The sequence below is a fragment of the Phaethon aethereus genome, assembly GCF_964289735.1.
Source record: "Phaethon aethereus genome assembly, contig: HAP1_SCAFFOLD_115, whole genome shotgun sequence".
NCBI lineage: Eukaryota > Metazoa > Chordata > Aves > Phaethontiformes > Phaethontidae > Phaethon > Phaethon aethereus.
The window spans coordinates 842830-859518 of NW_028114114.1; the positions used below are offsets into that span (position 1 = coordinate 842830).

Sequence of the window (16689 nt, forward strand, 5' to 3'; positions counted from 1 at the left end):
CGCGTCACCCGCGTCGCCTGCGTCGCCTGCGTCACCCGCGTCGCCCGCGTCACCCGCGTCACCCGCGTCGCCCGCGTCACCCGCGTCGCCCGCGTCGCCCGCGTCACCTGCATCACCTGCGTCGCCCGCATCGCCCGCGTCGCCCGCGTCGCCCGCGTCACCTGCATCACCTGCGTCGCCCGCATCGCCCGCGTCGCCCGCGTCGCCGCTCTCCCTCCATCCGCGCAGGGACCTGGGGGTGGGGTGGCCCCGTGGGGTGGGGCCTGGGGGAGCCTCCCCTGGGGTCGGGGGCTGCAGTCCCCCCTCCCCCCACTGCGGCCATGAAAGGGACGGGGGAGGACGCGCTGGTCACGCCCATGTGACATCACGTAAGACCTTCTGGAAGGGGAGGTACTGCAAGGTGACCTCATCCATGACATCATCAGCGATGAGAGAGCTCAGCTGCATCTGCTCAGTGGTTGTGGGGAGTGGGGGGCTGGGGACCCCCCCGGGGAAGGGGCGCAGGGAGGGGCGGCCTCCACCCCCCGTGGGTCAGGAGGACCTTGGGCACCTTCTGCAACAGGGTCTGGGTCCCAGCCGGGGGGTCAACGCCTGCCCCACATCTTCATCCACGGTCCAGCTGGTGGGGCAGCATCTCCATGTCCGTCCCCATAGACCCCACAGTGCCCCATAACCTCTCAGAGACCCCACAGAGCCCCATAACCTCTCATACACCCCATAGTAGCCCATAACCTCTCGCAGACCCCATTGAGCCCCATGACCCCGTTGAGCCCCAAAACCTCCCATCAATCCCGTCGTGCCCCATAACTTCCCACAGACCCCTTCGGGCCCCCGTTGCCCTATCTCCAAGTCCCCCTGCCCCATAGCCCCCCCACCCCGTGGAGCCATTTCCCCGAAGTCACATGTCCCCGCCTGGAGGTCGACGGCCATGGGGCTGCTGGGGAAACCCAGACATCTGGGTTAATGATTGACCCCCAACCCTCTCACACTCCGCCACCAGCCCTGGCTGCCCCACACCAGCGGTGCCATGGGGCCAAGCTCTGCGCTGGGCGTCCTCATCCTCTTCCTCCTCCTGCCACTGCCAGAGGGCAGCTCCCAGGACCCTGAGTAGGGACTATGGGGCAGCTATGGGTTTGAGGGGGTGGGCTATGGGGCTGGGTGTGTCCTTGGAGAACATATGGGCCTGGGTGCGACTATGGAGAGCTCTGGGGCTACTATGGGGCTGGGTGCAACTATGGAGCACCTATGGGGAGGGAGGACTATTTGGGGGGGCTCTGGGGCAGCTATAGGGCTGGGTGCAACTTTGGAGGTCCTAAGGGGCTGGGGGGTGCTACGGGGGCTCTGGGGCACCTATGGGACTGGGCTGACTGTGCCTATGGAGCACCTATGGGGCTGAGGACACTATTAGGGTCTATGGGGCTGGGGAGGTAGGCTATGGGGCTGCGTATGACTATGGGGGGCTCTGGGGCAGCTATGGGGCTGGAATGGCTATTAAGAACCTATGGGGTTTGTGAGGGGCTATGGGGTAGCTATAGGGCTGAGGAAGGGGCTATGATGGCTCTATCGGGTGGGGGGAGCTCTGAAACAGCTATGGGGCATATGTGGGGTACTTATGGGGTGGGTGGGGCTCTGGAAGACCCCTGGAGTGGAGGAGGAGTCTATAGGGCAGCTGTGTCTCCGCCAGGCTGGTGATGGTGGCCCCTCGGCTCGCGGCCCTGGGGACCCCTGTGGGGCTGCTGGTGGCAGCTGTGGGACCAGTGACGGGGACGGTGACGGCCTGGCCTGGGGAGGGCGACCGTGGGGCAGGACCCTGTGCCCCCCCGGTCCCCTTCAACCTCGGGACCCACAACGACTTCAGTCAGATCCTGAACATTGAGGTGTGGGGATGTGGGGGGCAGAGGGGCGAGGGCATCCTGGGGGCATGGGGACGTCCCCATGGGGCAGGGGGGACATCATGGGCCCCCATGTCCCCCCATAACCCACGACTTCCCAATGACCCCCTGTGCCCCAGGTGACCCCGGAGCAGGCCAGGCGCTGTGGGGTGCTGGAGGCTGCCGTGGGGCAGACACTATTGCTGGAAGCCCAGAGCCCCCCCCTGCCCCCCCGCAGGCTGCGTGTGGGGCTGGGGGGGCCCCGGGGGGTGCTGCTGGTCCAGACAGACAAACCCCTCTACGCCCCCCGGCAGACTGGTGAGACCCCCCACCCAGCACCCCACATCACCTCCAAATTACCCCAAAACACCCCCGAATCACCCACAATCCCACAAATCCACCCCAAAATTCCCTAAATCCCCCCAAATCCCCCAAATCCACCCCAAAGTCCCCCCAAAATATCTCTAATCTCCCCAAAATGTCCCTAAATCACACCAAATACCCCCAAATCGCCCCCAAATCTGCCAAAATTGCCCAAAATACCCCAAATCCCCCCAAATACCACAACTTCACCCCAAAATCCCCCAAAATGTCTCAAATCCCCCCACATCACCCCAAAAATCCCCACAATCCCAAACCTCCCCAGACCTCACAAATCCATCCCAAAGCTCCCCAAAGTCCACCGAAATGCCCCCAAATTGCCCCAACTTCCCACAAACTTACCCCAAATCCCCCAAATCTGCCCCCAAACTCCCCTGATGTCCCCTCCCCCGCACCGCCACACAGCCCCCCCAGTCCCTATAGCTCACTGCACCCATATAGTTCCCTGCACCCCGATACATCTCCCTGTGCCCCTATCCCTATACCTGCACACCTATAGGTGCTCATTCACCCTATATACCCTCCTGCATGTCCCCAAGCCCCTATATGTCCCTTTGCACCCCAAACTGCTGTATGTAACCATACGGCTCCCTGCACCCCTATACATCCCCCTGCACCCATATAGCCCTCAGTACCCCTATATATTAACTTGGACCGGTCCCATAGATCTCCCTGTACCCTTATGCACCCCCTGCACCCCACATAGCTCCCCAGGCCCCTTGCTATATAGTACCTTGCACCCCATACCACCCCCTGCACCCATGTACCTGCCCCTGCCCCATATGGATCCCATATGTCCCCAGTGCGTTTCCGCATCTTCTCCCTGGACCCCGACTTGCAGCCGAACCCTGAACCCATTGTGGTCACCATCACGGTGTGGGGCCTGTGGGGCTGTGGAGTGGCCCTATGGGGCTGGGGTAGCCTATGGGACAGCCCTATGGGTCTGGGGTGGTCCTGTGGGGGTGCCCTATGGGGTTGGGTCAGCTTATGGGGCAGCTTTATGGGGATGGAGCTATGGGGAGAACCCTACGGTGCTGGGGCATATCTATGGGGCTGAGGTTATGGGGCAGCCCTATGGGGCTGGGGTCTCCCTATGGATCTAGGATGACCCATGGAGTGGTCCTATGAGGCTGGGGCAATCCGGTGGGGTTGGGCTTATGGGGACTGGGGTGGTCCTATGGGGCTGGGGCTACCCTGCAGGGCTGCGAAAGCCTATGGGGTAGCTCTATGGGGCTGGGGCTATAGGGAGAACCCTCTGGGGCTGGGGCAATCCTATGGGCCTGAGCCTATGAGGCAACCCTTTGGGGCTGGTCTGTCCCTCTGGGGCTGGGGCAACCTACAGGGTGGCCCTATGGGGCTGGGGCTGTGGGGCTGGGGCTATGGGGTGGCCCTATGGGGCTGGGCTGAGCTCTCTGGGGCTGGCTGTGGGCCTCGCCGTGGGTGCTATGGGTTGGGCTGTGGGTCAGGGCCCCACGTCACCTACTGCCCCCCGGCTCCCAGAACCCCCTGGGGGCGCGGGTGCGGGAGGAGCAGCGGGTGCCCTTGGGGACGGTGCTGAGCGACCAGATGGTGCTGCCCGACATCGCCATGTCAGTGGGGCCGCCGTGGGGCTTGGGCGGTGCTGTGGGGCTGGGCGGGCTATGGGGTGGAATGGGGGCTATGGGGCTGGGGTGGTATGGGGCGGTGTGGGATCTATGGGGGTAGGGGGCCGGGGGGAGGCTATGGGGCTGGGGGGCTGGAGGGTGGTGGGGGTGGTGTGGGGCTGGGGCCGTGGGGTGGTATGGGGGCTACGGAGCGGTGCGGGAGCTATGGGGGCTATGGGGCTGGGGGGCCTGTAGGGGCTGGGGGGCTCCGGGGGCCATGGGGAGCAGGGCGGCCCCACGGGCCCCACGCTGTGGCTGCGGCGCAGGCCGGGGACGTGGCGCGTGCGGGCCCGACTGGCCGCCGGCCCCGGGACCAGCGGCGCGGCCGCCTTCGCCGTGCGGCCCTACGGTGCGGGGCGGGGCCGGGGCGCGGCCGGGCCGGGGCGGGGCAGGGGCGGGGCAGGGGCGGGGCGCGGCCGGGGTGGGCCGGGGCCGGGGCGGGGCCGGGGCGGGGCCGGGGTGGGCCGGGGCCGGGGCGGGGCCGGGGCGGGGCCGGGGTGGGGCCGGGGCGGGGCCGGGGCGGGGCCGGGAGGGGGCGGGGCGGGGGAGGGGCCAAGGACACTGGGGCGGGGAGAGCACGCCTGGGTGCCCCAACACCCGCCCACTCGGATGTCACTGACGCCCCGCCCCCCGTGACCTCCCATCCCGCGGGGCCACACTGACCTCTGAGGCCCCGCCCTCATCTGATAACCCGCGCGCCCGACGCCCCGCCCCCTTCCGGCACCCCGCCCCCTCCACGCCCCACCCCCCGGTGGACCCCATCGCCCCCGTCCCTCCCACCCCGCCACGCAGGCCCCGCCCTTCTCCGAAGCCCCGCCCCGACGCCGTTCCCCTCTGAAGCGCGATGCCCCGCCCCCTCACTGCCCGCCCCCTCACTGCCCCGCCCGCACATTTGACGCCCCGCCCCCTTTCGCCCCGCCCCCAGCCCTGCCCGGGTTCTCGGTTCATGTCGTTCCCGATCGTCGGTTCCTGCTGCTGCAGCCTGGCCCCGCCCCCCCGCTGCGCCTGCGCCTGCGCGCCGGGTACCGCCCCGCCCCCCCGGACCTCTGGGGGTTCCCCGGCCCCCCCTGACTCTGGGGCCCCCCCGGGCTCGGGGCCCCCCCGGCCCCCCCTGACTATGGGACCCCCAGGTACCCGGACGGGGCAGCAGTGGGGGGCTGGGCGCAGCTGCGGGGGGGCCTGCGGGGGGGCCCCTTCCTGCGGGGGCTGGAGCAGCGCGGCCAGGTGAGGCACCCCAAAACCCCATCGGGCACCCCCAGAACCCCTTAGGGCACCCCCAAGCCCCCCGAGGGCCCCAAAACTCTCCCTGGAGACCCCGAGCACGGGGCACCCCGAAAGCACCCTGGGGACCCCCAAACCTCCTTATCCCACGGAGGCGACGCCCAACGCCTCCTGATGCCCCGCCCTTCCCCGGGAGACCCCTGTAACCCTCTCTGGGGACCCCAAAACCTCCCGGCGACCCCAAAATCCCCGGGCCCCAACTGCCCCCACCTCAAATCCTTCCCGCAGACCCCAAAAACCCACCTGGGGACGCCCAAACCACCCCGGGAGCCCTCAGATGCCCCGTGGGGACCCTGACCCCACCCAGGGCTCCCCCAAACCCCGCGTGACCCCGAACCCCCCGGGGACCCCCACGTCCATGCCCCTCCCCGCCCCGTTCCCTCATTTACCCCATTCCCCCCCCCCCATCACCACGGCACCGCCCCCCGCGCCTGGCTCCGCCCCTCCCAGGTGACATCAGGGGAGGCGGAGTTCAATGTCACGCTAGATGCCGTCGTCAGCGCCCTGGGCGTGGCCCTGCACGAGCTGCTCGGGGAGGAGCTGCGCCTGGTTGTCACCGTCGTCAATGATGATGGTAGGGGCGGAGCCGGGGGCGGGGTGGAGCCGGGGCTGGGAGGGGCTAGGGGGCCGGAGGGGCTGCGCATGGCCCTCCCCCTCTAACACCGGGGGTGTGTCCAGGCGGGGAGGCGGTGCAGCAGGATCTGGGGGTGGGGCTGGTGGCCTCGCCCTGGGCCCTGGAGCTGGGCCCCACCCCCCGCTTCTTCGTCCCGGGGGCCCCTTTCACGCTCCTGGTGAGTGGGGGCGGGGCTGGCGCATGGGGGGGGGCTGCCGCGGGGGCGGGGCCCGCGCGGGGGTGGGGCTCTCGCGCAGAGTCTGGCACGAGGGCACGCCCGGGGGCGGGGCGGCGGGCGGGCACGCCCGGGGGCGGGGCGGGGGCACGCCCGGGGGCGGGGCGGCGGGCGGACAAGCCCGGGGGCGGGACGGGGCACGCCCGGGGGCGGGGCCGGGGCCGGGGCACGCCCTGGGGCGGGACGGGGGCACGCCCGGGGGCGGGGCGGGGCACGCCCGGGGGCGGGGCGGTGGGGGGCACGCCCGGGGGCGGGGCGGGGGCACGCCCGGGGGTGGGGCGGCGGGCAGGCAAGCCCGGGGGCGGGGCGGGGCACGCCCGGGGGCGGGGGGGCACGCCCGGGGGCGGGGCCGGGGCACGCCCGGGGCCGGGGCAAACCCGGGGGCGGGGCGGGGGCACGCCCGGGGGCGGGGCCGGGGCCGGGGCACGCCCGGGGGCGGGGCGGGGCCTCAGGCCCTCGCGGACGCCGCGCGCGAGGGCGCGTCTCGCGGCGCGAGGCCTCACGCCGGCGTCCCCCGCCCCCAGGGCCGGGTGCTGGAGGCCGGGGGTTCCCCCGCGCCGGGGGTGGAGGTGCGGGTGGGGGTGGGGGTGACGGGCGCCGCCCCTCCCCCCCCGCTGAGCCTGCGGGCGGGGCCCGGCGGCGCCATCGCTGCCCCCATCAACGTCCCGAGCGGGGCCGCACGGCTGAGCCTGAGCGTGAGCGGGGCCGGGGGGCCCGGGGGGAGGCGGCGGGACGCGGGGGGGGCGGGGGCCGTGGGAGGAGATGGGGGGCCTGCGGGCGCGCGGGGGGACGCGGGGGGAGGTGGGGACTCGGTGACGCGGGGACATCGGAGGTGATGGGGGGCCACGGGGGGCCGCGTGTTCTTGGGGGTCGTGGGGTGCCCCGGGGTCCCCGCGTGACGCGGGCGCCCTGCCGGGGGGCAGGTGGAAGCGGGGTCCCCGGGGTCCCCGCCGGCGCGGGCGCAGGTGACGGCGACGCCGGTGGCCGCGGTCTCGGGGCGCTTCCTGCTGCTGGGGGGGCCGGGGGGGCCCCTGCACCCCGGGGAGCTGCTGCGGCTCCAGCTGCGCGACGTGGGGCCCCCCCCGGCCCCCCGCATCTACCACCTGCTGGTGAGACCCCCGGGCACCCCTCGAGACCCCCTGGGTCCCCCTGACCCCCCAAGGACCCCCATGCGCATGTCGCGTGTCGCACGTCATGTGTGCACCTTGCGCGCTCGTGTGACCTGCAACGCGTGACGCAACAGGCCGCGCGCGACAAGCCCGCAGGACACGACACGCAACACCTGTTGCGACATCGCGTGTTGCGTGTCGGGTGTGCGCATCCTGTCCTGCGTGCGCGTTGTGTTGCGTCTTGTGTGGCGGCGTTGCCTGTTGCACATCCTGTGTTGTGTGTCAGGTGCGCATGTTGCACGTTGCGTGTTGTCTGTTGCATGTCGAGTTGCATGTTGGGCGTGCGTTGCGTGTCGCATGTCACACGAGCATGTCGTGTCCGGTGTGCATGTCCTGTGTCGCATGTTGTGTGTGGAATGTCGTGTGTGCATGTTGTGTTAGATGCTGGGTGTTGTATGCCACATGTTGCGTGTGCACGTTACGGGTTGCATGTCATGTGTCCCGGGGGCATGTTGCGTGTTGTGTATGCAAGCTGTGTCTTCTGTGTCAGGTGTTGTATGTTGCGTGTTGCAGTCGCAAGTTGCACATTGCATGGCATCTGCTATGTGTTGTGTGTTGCGTGCCACATGTCGCGTGTCGTGTCCTCAGTGAATGTCATGTGTTGCATGTCATGTGTTGCAGGTCACATGGACACATTGCGTCCCATGTGCACATGGCATGCTGCGTGTTGGATGTTGTGTGTTGGGCATCGTGCATTGCGTGTTGCATGCCACGTGTTGCATTTGTGCGTTGCATGTCATGTGTGGTGTGTTGTGTGCTCTGTGTCATACGGGCATGTTCTGTCCCATGTGCGTGTTGCATGTTGCATGTGTCTGCTGCCTGTTGCGTTTTGTGTGTTGTGTTGAGTGTTGGACGCGCATATCGTTGTTGAATGTTGCGTGTCGCGTAGGCGTGTCGTGTCCTACGTGCGCAGTGCATGTTGCGTGTGCATCTCGGGTGTTGCATGTCAGGAGCGCGTGTTGCCCGTTGCGTTGCGCGTTGCGTGTGCCTATTGCCTGTCGCATGTCACGCGAGCGCGCCGCCTCCCGTGGGCACGCTGCGTGTTGCACATCTCCGTGCCGTCGCGCGTCCCGCACACACGTCACGCGCCGCCCGTCCCCCCTCCCCCGTGTCCTGGCACAGGCGGTGGCGCGGGGGCGGCTGGTGGCTGCCCGGGGGGTGCGTCGGGGGACGGTGACGGAGGTGACGCTGCCGGTGACGCCGGCCATGGTCCCGCGGCTGCGCCTGGTCGCCTTCTTCCAGGCCGGGGGGCGGCTGGTGGCCGCCAGCTGGGGGGTGCCCGTGGAGGGCTCCTGCCACGGCCAGGTGCGGGCTGGGGGCTGGGGGGTGCCCGGGGAGGGGTCCCGCCACGACGGCTGGGCGCGGGGGGCTGGGGGCACTAGGGGCGTTGGGGGCTGGGGGAGCCCTGGGGGCACCGGGAGCACCGGGAGCACTGGGGGCACTGGGCAGGCTGGGGTCACTGGGAGCACCGGGAGCACTGGGGGCACCGGGCAGGCTGGGGTCACTGGGAGCACCGGGAGCACTGGGGGCACTGGGCAGGCTGGGGTTACCGGGAGCACCGGGAGCACTGGGGGCACTGGGCATACTGGGGCACTGGGCAGGCTGGGGTCACTGGGAGCACCGGAGCACTGGGCAGGCTGGGGTCACTGGGAGCACCGGGAGCACTGGGGGCACCGGGCATACTGGGGGCACTGGGAGCACCGGGAGCACTGGGCGGGCTGGGGTCACCGGGAGCACTGGGAGCACTGGGAGCACTGGGGGCACTGGGCAGGCTGGGGTCACTGGGAGCACCGGGAGCACCGGGATGACAGGGGGCACTGGGCAGGCTGGGAGCACCGGGAGCACTGGGGGCACTGGGCGTACTGGGGGCACTGGGCGTACTGGGAGCACCGGGGGCACCGGGAACACTGGGGTCACCGGGGTCACCGGGAGCACCGGGGCTACCAGGCGTACTGGGAGCACTGGGCATGCTGGGAGCACTGGGCGCACTGGGGCCCTGGGCTCCCCGGCTGACGCGGTGCTGCAGGTGCGGGTGGGGGTGGGGCAGCGGGGGGCCGCCCTGCGCCCCCAGGCCCCGCTGACGGTGACGCTGACGGTGACGGTGCCGGGGGCCCCCCCGGCCGCGCTGGCGCTGGGCGCCACCGACGCGGCGCTGCTGGCGCTGGAGCCCGGCACCGCCTCAGCCCTGCCAAGGTGCCCCCCAGCCCCCGCCGGGAGCCCCCCCGCGTGACCTCGCCCCTGGGCACCCCGGAACCCCCCGGCGGCTCGGCCCCAGAGCTGGGACCCCCCGCCCCCAGGACCCCCCAAAACTTGAGAACCCCAACGCCAGGGCCTCCGCAGCCCAGGGACGCCCGGACCCCGGGGACCCCGAAACCCTGGGACCCACCAGCGCAGCACCCCCAAACCCCAGCCGCTCCCCCTGCTGGGGACCCAAACCCTGCGACCCGTGACCCCCAGCACCCCCTGGGTGCCCCCCAAAACCAGTGAACCACCCGCGGCCCCCCAAGACCCCCGGGCCCCCCCCCGCCCCCTGGGACTCCGGTGTGCCCCTCCCCCCCGCCTCTGGGGACCCCCTGGGGACACGGGGTGACCCGCCCCTCCCCCCAGGTGGAGGCGGTTTTGGGGAGCAGCGATTTGGGGTGCGGCCCCGGGGGGGGCCCCGACGCCGAGGGGATGTTCAGGGCAGCGGGGCTGGTGCTGGGGGGGCCCGACCCCCCCCCGGGGCCGCGTGAGTGCGGGCGGGGGGGACATGGGGGGGGAGGGGGGGAGGGAACATGGGGGGTGGGGGCGGGGGATGGGGGGAGGGAACATGGGGGGTGGGGGCGGGGGATGGGGGGAGGGGACATGGGGGTGAGGGCGGGGGATGGGGGGAGGGGACATGGGGGGGTGAGGGCGGGGGATGGGGGAGGGAACATGGGGGTGGGGGCGGGGGATGGGGGAGGGGACATGGGGGTGGGGGCGGGGATGGGGGAGGGGACATGGGGGGTGGGGGCGGGGATGGGGGAGGGGACATGGGGGGGGTGAGGGCGGGGGATGGGGGAGGGAACATGGGGGTGGGGCGGGGATGGGGGAGGGAACATGGGGGGTGGGGGCGGGGATGGGGGAGGGGACATGGGGGTGGGGGCGGGGATGGGGGGAGGGGACATGGGGGGTGGGGGCGGGGATGGGGGAGGGGACATGGGGGGGTGAGGGCGGGGATGGGGGAGGGAACATGGGGGTGGGGGCGGGGATGGGGGAGGGAACATGGGGGGTGGGGGCGGGGATGGGGGAGGGAACATGGGGGTGGGGGCGGGGATGGGGGAGGGGACATGGGGGGTGGGGGCGGGGATGGGGGAGGGGACATGGGGGTGGGGGCGGGGGATGGGGGAGGGAACATGGGGGTGGGGCGGGGGATGGGGGAGGGGACATGGGGGTGGGGCGGGGATGGGGGAGGGGACATGGGGGTGAGGGTGGGGGATGGGGGGAGGGAACATGGGGGGTGGGGGCGGGGATGGGGAGGGAACATGGGGGGGTGGGGCGGGGATGGGGGAGGGAACATGGGGGGTGGGGGCGGGGATGGGGGGAGGGGACATGGGGGGGTGAGGGCGGGGGATGGGGGAGGGAACATGGGGGTGGGGGCGGGGATGGGGGAGGGAACATGGGGGTGGGGGCGGGGATGGGGGAGGGGACATGGGGGGTGGGGGCGGGGATGGGGGAGGGGACATGGGGGGTGGGGGCGGGGGATGGGGGAGGGGACATGGGGGTGGGGGCGGGGGATGGGGGAGGGGACATGGGGGTGAGGGCGGGGGATGGGGGAGGGAACATGGGGGGTGGGGGCGGGGGATGGCGGAGGGGACATGGGGGGGACGGGGGTTGGTTAGTGGGGACATGGGGGGGCGAGGGGGGAGGGCCCGTCAAGCGGGAGGGGGGGGCCAGGAGAGGGGGGTGAGTGGGGGCGGGGTCTCAGGGCGGAGGGGTGGGTGGGGGCGGGGCCGTGACGGGCGTCCCCGCCCGCAGCCCCCGGGTGCCCCCCCGCCCCCCCCGCCGCCGGCGCTCCCCGCGGCCGCTGGAGCTGCTGGAGGAGGCGGGTGAGTGTCACGGGGTCACTCGCCCCTCCCCCCGCCGCCCCTCCCCCGCCGCGGGCTCCGCTGCCCCCGCCCCCCGCTGACACCCCCCCACCCCCCCCAGGGGCCGCCGTGGGGCCGGGCCGCTGCTGCCGGGACGGGGCGCGCGCGCTGCCGCTGCGGGTGACGTGCGGGCAGCGCGGGCAGCGCGTGCCGGAGGGCGGGGCCTGCCGCGAGGCGTTCCTGCGCTGCTGCCGCCGCGCGCGCGCCCGCCGCCGCCGGGCGGGGCCTCGCGGGGTGGCGCGAGGTGGGGGCGGGGCCGGGGCCGCGCGGGGGGGCTCAAGGGGGGGGGCCGGGGGGTGTGGCTGTACGGGGGGGGAGGGGCGTCCGAGGTGGGGGCGCTCATGGCGGGGGGGGTCCGTCGGGGGTCGAGGGGGGGGCAGAGGGCGAGGGTCGGGGGGGGCTGGGCCACTTGGGGGTGTCGGGGGGGGAGGGGCCGGCCTGATGAAGGGGGGGGCGGGGCTGGGTCCACGATGGGGAGGGGATGGGTGCAGGGCGGAGGCGGGGCTGGAGGCATGGGGGAGGGGCCTACGGGGGGCCGGGCGCCCGCGCCCGCCCTCCCGTGGGGGCGGGGCGGTGCTGGACCCCGCCCCCCAGCGCTGTTCCAGGAGCTGGAGGAGGAGTGGGGGGAGGGGCAGGTCCCTGCCCGCAGCTTCTTCCCCGAGAGTTGGCTCTGGCGGAGCCTCCCCGGCCGCCCCTCCCCCAGGTGCCGCCCCCACCTGTCCCCACGGCCCCCCATGACCCCTCATATACCCCCACAGCCCCCCATATCCCTGCATCCCCCCCACATCGCCCCCCACGCCCCCGCTGCCCCCAGGCTCTCGGTGCTGCTCCCCGACTCCGTCACCACCTGGGAGATCCAGGCCGTCGCCGTCGTCCCCGGCCACGGTCAGTGTCCCCGCGCTGCCCCACGGCGTCCCCGCGCTGCCCCACGGCGTCCCCGCATCCCGTGTCCCCCCACCCCTGTCACCCCACGGTGACGTGTCCACCCCCCCTGGCCCCGCAGCCCCTGCGCTGCCCCCAGGCAGCAGCGACCCCCCAAGGGGACGCCACCCGTGGTGTCCCCACGGGGCACTACACCCCCCCCCCCCGCGCCCCACGCGCCCCACGCTGACGCGCCGCGGCAGGGCTGTGCGTGGCCGCGCCCCAGCGCGTGCGAGTGAGCCAGGACATCCACGTGGGGCTCCAGCTGCCCCCCAGCACCCGCCCCCATGAGCAGCTGCAGCTCCTGCCCCACATCCACAGCAGGCTGCCCCACAGCGTCAATGTGAGTCGCCAACCTCAGAGATGCCCCCCTGCCCCATAGATACCTCCGTGCCCCACAGGTTCCTCTATATACCCCATAGATGCCCCCTACCCCAGAGATGGTCCTCTTCTAGTCTGTAGATGCACGTCTACGTATAGATGCTCTTCTGCCCCATAGCTGGACCTGTGCCCCATAGATACCCCCTTTTGGCCCATAGATGCCCCTCTGCCCCATAGATACCCCCTACACGATAGATACACTCCTTCTCCCCGTAGATACCCCTCTGTGCCCCACAGCTTCTCCTTGACCCATAGCCACTCTCTGTGCCACATAGCCCACCCCCATCCCACAGCCCTCCTGCCCCATAGCTACCCCCCAGTGCCCCATAGCCCTCCTGCCCTATAGCCACCCCTTGTGCTCCCTAGCCCACCCCTGCCCCATAGCTACCCCTAGCGCTCCATACCCCATGATGCATAGCACCCCCGCCCTATAGCCACCCTCAGTGCCCCATAGCCCACCCCACCTCGTAGCCCCCCGGCCCATAGCCCCCGGCCCCATAGCCCCCCCCCGCACCACAGCCCCCGCCTGAGGCCCTGGTGGCGCAGGTGACGGTGACGCTGGCGGTGGGGGAGGGCGTCTGCGCGGGGCTGGACGGGGCCCCCCGGCGCCTGGCGGTGCCCCCCGGGGGGGCGGTGGCCGTGCCCCTCACCCTGGTGGCCCTGCGCCCCGGGGACGTCCCGGTCACCATCACCGCCCGCGGGCCCTGGGGGATGGGCGACAGCCTCACCCGCATCCTCCACGTCGAGGTGAGACCCCCCCCACCCGGGGTGCCCCCGGGCACCTCTGGCCCCTTCCTACACCCCTGGGTGGCCGCCCGGATGCCTGAGTCCCTGCCGCATTCCTGGGTGCCCCCACATTCCTGCACCCCTGGGTGCCCCCCCACACTCCTGGGTGCCCCCACACTCCTGGGTGCCCCCCACATTTCTGGGCCCCCCTGCACCCCTGGGTTCTCCCCACATTCCTGGGTTCCCCCCACATTCCTGGGTGCCCCCACATTCCTGGGTGCCCCCCACATTCCTGGGTCCCCCTGCACCCCTGGGTGCCCCCACACTCCTGGGTGCCCCACACTCCTGGGCCCCCCTGCACCCCTGGGTGCCCCCCACACTCCTGGGTGCCCCCACACTCCTGGGTGCCCCCCACATTTCTGGGTGCCCCCACATTCCTGGGTGCCCCCCACATTCCTGCACCCCTGGGTGCCCCCCCACACTCCTGGGTGCCCCCACACTCCTGGGCCGCTGCACCCCTGGGTTCCCCCCACATTCCTGGGTGCCCCCACATTCCTGGGTGCCCCCCACATTCCTGGGCCCCCCTGCACCCCTGGGTACCCCCCCACATTCCTGGGTGCCCCCCACATTCCTGGGCCCCTGCACCCCTGGGTGCCCCCACATTCCTGCCCCCCCACAGCCCGAGGGGGAGCTGCACCTGGAGGAGACCAGCTACGTCCTGGACACCGACGGTGGGTCCGGGGGGGGCTGCGGGGGGGCCTGGGGTGGGGGCACCCAGGGGTCCGGGCCCGCTGATGCCCCCTCCCCCCAGGCGCGGGGGGCCGGACCCTGTTGATCCCCGGGGAGATCCCGGCCGGGGTCGTCCCCGACGGGGAGTTCAGCGTCAGCATCCGCGTCACCGGTGGGTGGGGACGCGGGGGGGCACGGCGGGGGGACACGGGGGGGTGGGATACGGGAGGGGGGGACACGGGGGGTGGGGGTGCGGGGGGACACGGCGGGGGGACACGGGGGGTGGGATACGGGAGGGGGGGACACGGGGGGTGGGGGTGCGGGGGGACACGGCGGGGGGACACGGGGGGGGACACGGGGGGGTGGGATACGGGAGGGGGGGACACGGGGGGTGGGGACGCGGGGGGGACACGGGGAGATGTGGGGGGACGTGGGGACGCGGGGGGGGGGACAGGGGAGGGGAGCACTGGGGACACAGGGAGATGGGGGGGGGGGCCGGGGGCGCGTTTGGTGTCCGGCACTGACCGCGTCTCTGTCCCTTTGTGTCCCCTGTCCGTGTCTGTGGCCCCACCCCCGCACCCCCACGCGTGTCCCCGCATGTGTCCCCTGGCCCCACGCCTGGCCCCGCACCACCATCTGCGTCCCCACTTCCGTCCCTGGCCCCGGCCCCACGTCCTACGTGTGTCCCCGTGGATGTCCCCACACCTGCCCCCACGTGTCCCCCCACGCGTGTCCCCGTGCCCCGCGCCTGCCCCCACGCACGCCACCCAGGCCGGGTGGGGGGCTGGGCAGTGCGGGGGGCGCTGGGGCTGGGGGGGACGCTGCTGCGGGCCCCCCAGGGGTGCGGGGAGCAGGCGCTGATGGCCCTGGCCCCCCGCGCCGCCGCCCTGCGCTACCTGGACGAGAGCGGGGGCTGGGGGCAGCTGCCCCCCGACTCGCGCCCCCGCAGCCTGCGCGGCCTCCAGAGGGGTACGGGGGGGCGGGGGGCTGGGGGGGGGCAATGGGGCATGGGGAGGGTACCGGGGGGGCTATGGGGTAAGGTGGCTATGGGCCATGGGGGCTACGGGGTGGGGGGGTTATGGGGATATGGGGGGTGCTATGGGGTAAGGGAGCTATGGGGTGGGGGGGCTATGGGGGTATGGGGGTGCTATGGGGTAAGGGGGCTATGGGGTCGGGGGTATGGGGGGGGCTATGGGGGGGCTATGGGGCATGGGGGTATGGGGGGTGCTATGGGGTAAGGGGGCTATGGGGTGGGGGGACTATGGAGGTATGGGGGGTGCTATGGGGTAAGGGGGCTGTGGGGTCGGGGGTATGGGGGGGGCTATGGGGGGGGCTATGGGGCATGGGGATATGGGGGGTGCTATGGGGTAAGGGGGCTATGGGGTGGGGGGTATGGGGGGCTATGGGGTGGGGGGGCTATGGGGGGTGCTATGGGGTAAGGGGGCTATGGGGTGGGGGGTATGGGGGGGCTATGGGGCACGGGTGGGAATGGGGTGTGGGTGGCCGGGCTCGGGGGGGGGAGGACCCCGCCCAGGGTGCCCCTCCCCCCCGCGGCCCCCCAGGCTTCGAGCGGCTGCAGAGCTTCCGCCGCGGCGACGGGGCCTACAGCGCCTGGCCCCACCGGGGGGGCAGCACCTGGTGAGGGGCCGGGGGGCACGGGGCGACGTGGGGGCGGGATGCGGGGGGACATGCGCGGCTGGGGGGCGGGGCGTGGGGGGGACATTGGGGGAAGGGGGAGGACATGGGGGGGGCCGCGGGGGGAGGGGCGGGGGGGCGGCCCGGACGCGGGGGCCGTGGGGCGGGCGCGGAGCCGTGGGGCGGGCCCGGAGCCGTGGGGCGGGCTCGGAGCCGTGGGGCGGGCGCGGAGCCGTGGGGCGGGCCCGGAGCCGTGGGGCGGGCCCGGAGCCGTGGGGCGGGCGCGGAGCCGTGGGGCGGGCCCGGAGCCGTGGGGCGGGCGCGGAGCCGTGGGGCGGGCCCGGAGCCGTGGGGCGGGCCCGGAGCCGTGGGGCGGGCCCGGAGCCGTGGGGCGGGCCCGGAGCCGTGGGGCGGGCGCGGAGCCGTGGAGCGGGCCCCGGAGCCGTGGGGCGGGCCCGGAGCCGTGGGGCGGGCGCGGAGCCGTGGGGCGGGCCCGGAGCCGTGGAGCGGGCCCGGAGCCGTGGGGCGGGCGCGGAGCCGTGGAGCGGGCCCGGAGCCGTGGGGCGGGCCCGGAGCCGTGGGGCGGGCGCGGAGCCGTGGAGCGGGCCCGGAGCCGTGGGGCGGGCGCGGAGCCGTGGGGCGGGCCCGGAGCCGTGGGGCGGGCGCGGAGCCGTGGAGCGGGCCCGGAGCCGTGGGGCGGGCGCGGAGCCGTGGGGCGGGCCCGGAGCCGTGGGGCGGGCGCGGAGCCGTGGGGCGGGCCCGGAGCCGTGGGGCGGGCGCGGAGCCGTGGGGTGTCCCCGCAGGCTGACGGCGCTGGTGCTGCGGGTGCTGGCGCTGGCCCGGCCCTACCTGCCGGCGGCGGGGGGGGGCCCGGGGGGGGGCCCCGGGGGGGGCCCGGGGGGGGCCCTGCGCTGGCTGCTGCGCCAGCAGCGCCCCAGCGGCGCCTTCGCCGAGAGCCGGAGCGTCCTGCACCGCGAGCTGCAGGTGGGGCTGGGGGC

At 73.3% G+C, this 16689-nt stretch overlaps 1 protein-coding gene across 1 annotated transcript; it reads left to right on the forward strand.

Moving 5' to 3' along the window:
• Positions 1–1027: 1027 nt before the first annotated feature.
• Positions 1028–16675, forward strand: LOC309416274 (complement C4-B-like; the record flags this gene model as incomplete). The annotated part of the gene is given in 25 exon segments (XM_082015844.1): positions 1028–1107; positions 1685–1877; positions 2012–2189; positions 3056–3126; positions 3753–3841; positions 4162–4244; positions 4821–4917; positions 5026–5119; positions 5627–5750; positions 5855–5967; positions 6549–6719; positions 6948–7133; positions 8316–8498; positions 11190–11221; positions 11223–11260; positions 11361–11543; positions 11894–12002; positions 12114–12184; positions 12424–12563; positions 13148–13348; positions 14007–14058; positions 14139–14228; positions 14828–15025; positions 15619–15694; positions 16495–16675. Coding segments are annotated over 25 exon segments (3033 nt in total), but the record flags the coding sequence as incomplete, so codon positions are not given.
• Between the last annotated feature and the right edge of the window lie 14 nt (positions 16676–16689).